The 9602-nt window shown below is 35.8% G+C and overlaps 1 protein-coding gene across 1 annotated transcript; it reads left to right on the top strand.

Moving 5' to 3' along the window:
• Window positions 1–244: 244 nt before the first annotated feature.
• LOC126811609 (uncharacterized) lies at window positions 245–6214 on the top strand. The gene is made up of 2 exons (XM_050537316.1): window positions 245–386; window positions 2974–6214. The coding sequence occupies exon 2, from the start codon at window positions 3004–3006 to the stop codon at window positions 4270–4272; it is 1269 nt and encodes a 422-aa protein (XP_050393273.1). The 5' UTR covers window positions 245–386; window positions 2974–3003; the 3' UTR covers window positions 4273–6214.
• Window positions 6215–9602: the final 3388 nt, after the last annotated feature.

Here is a 9602-nt window from a genome sequence, read left to right as displayed (position 1 = left end):
AATGCAACCATGTCTTTTTATTCCCATGTCTGAAATGTAACTCTGAAAATCGATACGCAATTTGCAAGAACTCAATACCACGACATCATTATGTGTATACACACATAGCATATAGATACGTTTATATAAACTATTTATCCCAATTGTGTCTTCCATCGTTGTCTTGCGTTGTCATGGCGACATCTTTACAGTTCGTTAATGTATTGGATGGTTTACGTCACGTGATTTGGCTATTCGTGCAATGGGGAATTTATATACTGTACGTCGATACTTGGTAAGACTATATATAACATAAACACGATTTGACTGAAACTGTGGAAAACTGGAATTGAATTGAAGTGAAGAAATTCTAATAACTGATCTGCCTACATGTTTTAATTATTTAGGTGAGTTGATCATTTTATATTCTTTGATGTATAGATTACTCCACAGTATTTAGCTAGCCACTAATTGTCAACGAGTATGGCGCTGGCTCTCTAACAGAAGTTCCTGGGATTTTCCTATCTGGTTTGCCGTGGTATCACGTTAAAGACCCCCTGACATTCCCGTTTTCTTTAACCGGCACATTTCTGTTGACAGGTATCTAATCTATTGATAGCAATGATATGACACTTCCTTTGTTTTGTGAGTGGGTGTTTTTGTTTTTGTTCTCCATAAATTTCACAAGTAAACCGGAATGTATAGTTTGTATCATTTTTAATGAGACCGACATCAACATTTTTAATTAGACCGACGCTATCTACCTACAACTGTCATGTATTTGCTAGTTTATAACACCTGTAAGAAACGCCATAATTACCTTTGGGATAGAATTGATACAGCTGCGACAACATTTTCATTTCGTATAATCTGCTTTTAAAGGCATTTAGGCTACGGTGCATTGGTTTAAACAGTATTTATTTCGAGAATATTATGTAAAACGCATAAATAATAGGATACAAAAACAAGCCAAGTAGGCTTATATTAATTTGCTTCCTTCTGGTTTGGGTGTATAATTCGTCGCTTGTCTGGCGAACCGACAAATCTGAAATATTTACGTATTGAGAATTATGCGTTTGAAATTTGCGTACTGTTGTTATCTCTGTAGCCATCACATAATAACATTTATTTATGATTTAATATTTCATACATATAAATCAGGACACCGAACGCCATTTACATAAACGTTATTATTTGATGGACATAGAGATAACAACAGAGCGAAAATTTCAAACGCATAATATTTTTGTTTATTTCTAGACTAAACATGATATGTTAATTTCCATGGTTATGAGTACAATAAAAGGTATATGATTTTACCCGGGCAGTGGCATGAACTTCCAAATAGTAATGGTTCTTTTACTTGCACGCCAGTAAGGGGCACTGTACTTGACATAACTGCAAGTTCCACCATGCCTGGCTTGAAAAATCTCAGAGATTCCTCAAGGCCCAGACTGGGATTCTAGTAAAGTCCAGTCCACTGATTGCTCGACTACGGACCCACAGATATATAAGGCGTATATTGTTGTGAGTCACGTTTTTACGTTGTTGTTAACAATTAAAGGGATTGGAGGAGTGGGAACCATGAAGATAACACATTCAACATATTTTATCTAGAATCTGACAAAACAAATACAGTGTTTACAAATATCTTACTGCAGTCTGATCAGCTACTCTATCTATGGAATAAACACTTTATGTTGAAATGTTTTGAAAACACGAAACTTCTCACTTTTCCATTTACTTACATTGGATAGAATTGGGCCATTTCGTCCTTTAGTACCTATCTTCATGCACATATTTTTATGTCGTTCTCGAGATTGCGGAACACATGAAACGTTTGGATTTCGATGAGTCTGTGTCAATTATATATTTTAACATTTGAACGGATCTAGATCGAATATCTCCGTAAAAATAAACAAATATAACTAATGAAAGTAAGAGGTCAACAGTTCAGTAATTCTGTCATTTTGAGACTAACATATCGTTAAATTTACTCTCTATGGTCAAAAGGATAGGAAGAAAATGTTTGCACGTACAGCGTCGATTTCCAACTTTAGAGGTCTCATTTACGTGCGTGCCACGGATAGACCTCAATTTTTCTTCCCACCCAAACGAAATCTTAGGTAACACTAAATAGCACTGTAGGCTATGTCTGTTAGAATCGTTTGTATATTGCAACGATCTATACAACACCCCAGGACCCGATCCCCTCTCAACCCCAGCCTCCTATTAATTCTCAGATAATCAACCCATTGTCCATTGCTGTGAACTGTCTCTTCCCAGGTGCGACTAAAACCCTTCCTGTAAATGCACGCAATTCGTGTAGGAAGTAAAATGCGCCATCGTATAATTAATTAGACCGCTCGATGATGGGAAATTCTATAGAGTTGATAACGCCGAGATCCACCGGGAATATATACATAGAATAGCCTCAATTTATTAATCCATATGTTTAATACATGTTGGCAGCCATTGTTGATGGCTGTTGGACTATTCAGACAATTAACAACAATAGAAGCAATATTGCGCGAAGCCGTATTTTACATAATAACGTATTATCGGAATATTGATAAATTAATATCATTTGGTGCGTCATGAATACAATGTTTCCCTTTTCTGCTGTTGATTTAATGGACGTTTATAATTTTATAAGCTATCACTTTGATGGGCAGTAATAGGCGAGGATGTGCAATATGATTCCATAGATATGTGCCTTATTATCGATGTATATTACATCCTGTTATAGAGTTTGTTGTTTCCAACCAGAGATTTTTTCTTATACTGAAGTCTCAAGGGCGCAAGGACCGGAGTATGTAATAATTGATAGTCATATTGATTAAAAGATACGGTCGATGAAGTAGTTCATCATTTGTTGTAGTTTTATAAGTCCTGGGCTGTCATCAATCACGATAATTAACTCAACGAGGATGGCAGACTTGTCCCAACAAGAAATTAATTCTTTCTTTCTTATTTATGTTTGTTTAATTCCAGATGCGGGATTGAATAACAATTTCTTGGATTATGCGGAACCCAAACACGGATAAAGAGAACGGGATCGTCAATGAAATGGCAGTGAATGGAGCAAGTTCTCTCGATGTCAGTCATGTACAATGTAATGTACATAGCAGTGGACTCAAGGGGGAGAAAATCAAACGTCTGATGAGAGCTGATTCGGATCTTTCTGATAAAAATGTGGCTAAAGCCCTGCCACCAAGGCCTTTCCTCAAGGAGCTAAAAAGACAGAATAGTGTTGGAGACGTGTTAAGCGTGATATTGAATAAAAGCAGAGCTCAGATCAATAGTTTATTTACCAGAAAGTTAATGAGTTCAGAAAGGCGACAAAGTCAAAGCACACATTTTGACTCGCTTAATAACTTTCCTGATTTTCACGAGACCAAGATTGTCGCGGAACAGAATATGGATACCAATACGAGCGATTCACCTATAAAACACTGTCATCATTTCTCGTCGGTGTTAAGCGAAACCGGAAGTCAAGAACAGACGACGTCCCGTGCAAAAGTGCCAGTCATTAAACCGTCGCTCAGTCCAACCTTTAAAAACATTCAATCTGGGCAATTAAAACCACATATCCGAACTGGTATGGACGCGTCTCCGAATCGTGGACCGAGAAAGATACTTACTAAAAACCATAGCATTGATTTTCCGATATCTTCGAACGCTTCATCATGCTCCAATCAACACGCTATCTATCAATGCGGCCAAACGGATTCAAAAAGTCACCTGTATCGAATTTTAAGCTACCTTTATTTGGGAAGCATCGAAAGTGCCTACAATGAACCGGCCTTGTGTAAAGCCAACATAAACGCCCTTGTTGACATTGCCAATGTTCCTCCTAACTTTTCAGTGCCAGGACGCAAGTTGGAATGTCCTTGCTTCTGTATAGACAAATTACATTTCCGTTCCAAGCTCTACATTGCAGTGGATGATATTGAATGGGAGAGCATGGAACAATACTTTGAGGAAATAAACAATTTTATTGAAGGTGCAAGGAAATGTCATAAATCCGTTCTGATCTATAGTTACCATGGTAAATCTCGATCGGCGGCAGCCATTATACAATATTTAATGAGCCATTACAAAATATCTTTAGATTTAGCTTTCAAAACGGTGAAACGTAGAAAACCGGATATCGTTATCAATCAAGGCTTGTGGAAAGCTCTAGAACGGTTGGACAGGAAAATCATTGAAAATGAAAAGATGGGTCTTGAATCATTTAAATTACTTACTTCTACACCACCGTCGGTTCGGAATGCATGGTTGGACTGTTGACTTGAATTCACAATGGCAGGACTATCTTCAGTTAAGATTTCTGTGGCATTTAGGTATCCTGTCGCCATATCGTACGGCGTACATCGTGTTTTCAGTTTCTGAAGGTCGGGTGGAACTGCCTATTAATTGTTCACAATGGTCATGTAATGGGTTTATGCAACGTAAAATAAAACGTGAAAAAGTAAATGGAAAAGATGGAGTGCAATTAAAAGGAAAACAAACACCCTACGTGGAAAATATAATCTCGTGCATTTGAAAGTTTAACAAACCAATTAAATATAGTCCCGTTTTGTGTGTTTTAATTATGTGCCTTCAAATAGATTTTCGTACTATTGATATAAATAATTGCTTCAACCTATGAATATTTTGCATCGACTTGCACGCCTCAATATAGTCTATTGAACGAAACTATTATAGCAGCTTCCCCTGTGATTTATCTATATCTAGCCTATGATAATTACATGTTCGTATACCAGTGCCTACATATTATTTCGATGACGCTCGTTCAGTGAATTAAATCCAGCATGACTTCAACGTAAGCCTTTAGTACGTTATTGCCGTTCGAACTTGTAATGTATTTTAGTTCAAACAGGACATGCCATAATGTGATTTTATATAATTTAGTTCATTTCATCAATAATTTGGATGGATTAATGTATATTCGTCAATCCCAGACTTACAGTCTAGAAAATATCAATAATAAATATATCACAACGGAAAACGGGGCTAAAATTAAAATTTGTATTCGTGTGTCGAATTTTAGCTTGGAATTGTTTCATGTTCTTATTTTTACAAGTCATTTTAATACGTTGAAGGTATATTGTCGTTACTCATATCTTGTAAACTCGCCACAGGTTTGAGATTTTGACTACCCACCCTGTCATTGTCAAGTCAATTTAATACGGAGTCACTGCGCCTTTTACAGAAAGCTTATAGGCTTTGGCTTTTATTTTACATCACAGCATAATTTAGACTTTGGTACAGTGATGTAGGAATATCAAATATATGCCTGATACAAAATACGAGTCTGGATGACGGTTAATGAATCGAACTTAGAAAGCCCCACTGGAATAATCCTCGGGCTTTAAGCGACCAACTCAAAATTTATGTCGGGTTTCGACCCAAATTAATTCTTCCGATTGCACTGGATGTATGCATAATTCCGTATTGTATCATAATTTTCGTATGGTTTTCCTCAAAAGCACCCTTGGTGGATATGTAGCGCTTATTCGGTGTATGTTGAATTCACAGTCTTGTGGCATCAAGTAAAGGTTTCGTGAGAAGTGCCTCATTATTCGTCGGAAAGGGAACCCTTTAAAGAACAAATTTTCTATAACCTCAAAGATAAGAGAAAAATAGAGGTTCTTTTGTTTCCTAACTGAAATTACGTTCTAGAAGATATATTTAGTTATTTATGTTTTTCGGGAAATTCGGTGAGATGCTTTCCTTTCTGTATTTTCATAATGTCAGCATAGCTATATGTGATTTTATACGACTGATACATAAGCTGCTTTGGGCAATATCTATGGGCAAATTAAGCTTGGCACAGCATAAGAACGAATATAACTACATCGAAAGGAACCTGGCAGCAATATACAATATATCTGATTATCGTTTATGCGGCTACGTGGTCCCGTGTACACGATGGCGTGTATACACATAAAAGAACCCTCGAAAGTTGGAATTCGTTGAAGAGTGGTGGATGTTTGGTGCCTGGTTGGTGCAGAAAAGCAGGATATTAAACTACATTTCATTTCCATGCAAACTCTGGATTCAAAGGGTGCTCACACTACTGATGTTGTATGTATGTCGCCTGTATATCAAAATAAAAAAGGAGCACAGTTTTATAACAATACATATAAAATAACACGATATTTCATTATTTTAACGCCATCTTAAGCACCGGGTCGGGTTCCCCTCTTTCTGTCTTAATCCCCAATATTATACATGTAAAACCGGTGAGGACTATAGGTTTTCTTCGGTCCGTTTGTCCCTTTGTCGGTGTGTCGTTTCTGGGATTTGTTTTTAAAATTAAGCTTTGAATGACATTTGGTATATACTACTGAGTATGACAGAGCTAAAGATTAGGTTCGCGTTTCGTGGGTCTCGTTAATATTTGACTGAATTTCTTTGTTGACTCAAAATCAATGGAAATTCTGTTTTCTGGAATTTTCTTTTAGATTAAAGTCCTGTTGTGCCATTTGGATTTTTCGGAAAATATCAAATTTTCCACGGCGTAACCCATAGTAAATGTAATCAAATTGATTGTTTAACATTTAATTATTAAAACAAAAATCAACGGTAGAAAATCTCCCGACTTGGGAGACCCGTCAAGAGATTGGCCTTTGACCATATCCCATTTATATAGCTTGTAGAGGAATTGCATTTTACACATATTCAATACGTCATAACTTGGTTACTACTGAACGGGGTTGAACCATTTTCGACTGATATTCCCTTTGGGGATTCCCCAATCTCATTTTCTTTTGGTGTTTAGGAAAAATGAGACGGCAGGTACGAGTATTTCTAGGGGGGGGGGGGGGGTCCTGGACTTTGGGGGAGGATTTTGCAGAAATCTGAACCATTGATTGAACCATTTTCGACTGATATTCTTCTTGGCGGTTCCCCAATCCATCAGACGGTGGCGTTCATATCGATTTTCTTTTGGTGTTTAGGAAAAATGAAACCGACTGATGCACTGCAGGTACGAGTATTTCAACGGGGGGGGGGGGGGTCTGAGAAATATTTGAATCTACCGTCCCTAAAATGCCATTTCCTGGACTTTGGGGGAAGATTTTGCTGAATTCTGATGGTCAGCAAACACTTACAACATGAGTAAAATTGAGTACTACGCATGGGAATTTATGTTATTTATTAAGGAATTTGATAATCAATGAAAATTCTGTTTTCCGGAATTGATTTAAGTTAAACTCTGAAGTATTTGTTTGAAATTCAATACACTGTTTTACTTAATTTAGGGTTACATCCCAATTCAATGAAAATTCAGTTTTACAGAAATATTCCATATAATATACACACATGTATTAGGATTACACAGAAAGAAATGTATTTGCAGTGCCAGATGTGGACATTGGTCACTTTAGAGAACATGCATTGCTTCAGCCACACTCTCAAAATATGTGCTGTTATAGATGATGTGACACAAATGGTCCGAAAGTCTTTATTATAAGTTACAAGTAGAATAAACAAGAATGTAGACAATTGGTCAGAAATCTGCCCCTTCTTAACATGATGTTGGCGGGGATCCAACGGTGGTCTATCCAGTTCTGACATCTTTGGTATAGTACAAATTGTAGAGACTAAAGCTTTATTTTTTGTCTTGACTGAATGGACTTAAACAGATTTCATTTTTCACCGGAAAGTTCCATATTTCCACCACACCACAGACATTTCCAAGGGTGGTAGGGGACACTTGATAATTCTTATAGCCTTGTATGTTTCAACATTAATAAAATTCCCAATCGATTTCCAAGATAAAACCGGTTTGATCACTCGTATGTTCAAAGACAACTCTTACATAATACAGCCTGTCTATTGTAATGGTGAACGTTTTGGAGTATAAATATGCACATCAAAAACTGAGAGGTCGTTTACACATATAAATTCTTACATCTGAATACTCATGGTGGTAGATTTTATTTTAATTATGAGATGTCGCTTTACATGAATTTGATTGGTCAGTTGAAAAGGAGCTACTTTTTTTTTATTTTCAAAGAACAGTTCATTTTTTTTTTATTAAAGGTAACTTCTTTTTTTATTAAAAATGAACCATTTTTTTTTTATTAAAAATGAACGAACCATTTTTTTTTTATTAAAAATGAACCATTTTTTTTTATTAAAAATGAACCATTTTTTTTTTATTTAATTGACCTTTATGGAAACACTGGGTCAATATAAAGGACTTTGCGATGGTTGAATTGCTGTCAAAAAATGATGTATCACTACGCTGTAATGTAATCAGGTTCAGTAAAATTGAAATCTATAGCAAAGAATTATATTTATTTATTTGTGCATGTAAGAAAAGATTGTGTGATAAATAAAACCTCCTACTCGTCTTTTTTGATATCAAAGATTCTCATGTAAGATAACGGTGAATGTAGATAAGTTTTACAAACAATATGTAATCGGTATACGTTAAAGTCATTTATTATTCTGCATTTAGCCTGTAGACGTCAGCTAAAATGAGATACAAGAGAATAACTAATTATAGAGCTCTATATCAGGAATCAATATAATTACCGGGTATAATTATAGACAAATAACACTAATAATACCTTAAACAACCATAGAAACTCTCACTACCAGGTTATTTATATAATATTATATATGCTCGTGTTTAATAAACATTAAATCTCTGCCAACTATACCATATACTTATATAAATGAAACGTGACTGGACACGATAGTACAAGATTAGAGACTAGTGGGTGTGATTAGTTTCTTTATATTGTGGTTTAACGACTGCCATATATCCAAAGAATAATCGAACATGGATATAGATAGGTCTTTAAAAAGGTTAAGTATATCTAAATTAAATCATTAGTTGACATCTTGTAAGGGACATCCGGGTTGACCATCTACGAGTGGAATCGGTTTAAGTTAGGGTTGTATTTGTAATGGCTACTTGGATTTGAAAGTCAACTGAAATCCATTGCAACTCACTTGAAAACATCGGTGAGGTCATAAACTACATTATCGATCACATACATTATAGATTTATTTATTATTACTGCCCCTGGTACAAATCTTAGACAAAATATATAGATTGAAATAATCAGGACGGTTGTTGACCATAACACAGGCTTTTTTTTTCAAACACAATTCTCTGCATCACCTTAACCACAAGGATGATCCTAATCACACTGACCAGCAGTGAATATTCGCTAGGCCGCTAACATCACTGAGAGGGGTGACATCAGTGCGGGTTAACGAGCTCGCAGTATTAACTTTTTCCTTTTGCAAATTAAATTTAGAACATTTTTTAAGTAATAGAAAAATAAATAAAGGTGTTTGAAGTATATCTGGATAAAAAAAATTCCTATTTTGTGTAAATGAGGAGTATAAAATGAGCAAAAAGCACCATTTTGTCCGGACCGTTAACGTTATGTAAATGTTGCATGGGCTATCTAACCAAGAATCGACACCAATGTGATGTGATGTCACACGTAGAATGCATATGAACTTTATAAACAGGGTTATAAGGAGAAATCCTTCGCAATACCTCTATGAAACAGATTGGAAACTAATCAGTATAAATACTGTGAAAGAGATTGGATCCTCATCACTATAAAATTTTTTACGGATTTCCT

The sequence above is a fragment of the Patella vulgata genome, chromosome 2, assembly GCF_932274485.2.
Source record: "Patella vulgata chromosome 2, xgPatVulg1.2, whole genome shotgun sequence".
NCBI lineage: Eukaryota > Metazoa > Mollusca > Gastropoda > Patellidae > Patella > Patella vulgata.
This window is presented reverse-complemented; position numbering and strand designations above follow the sequence as displayed.

Coding starts and splice junctions, on each gene's coding strand:
- LOC126811609 (XM_050537316.1), top strand. CDS start 3,004: ATGCGGAACCCAAACACGGATAAAGAGAACGGGATCGTCAATGAAATG.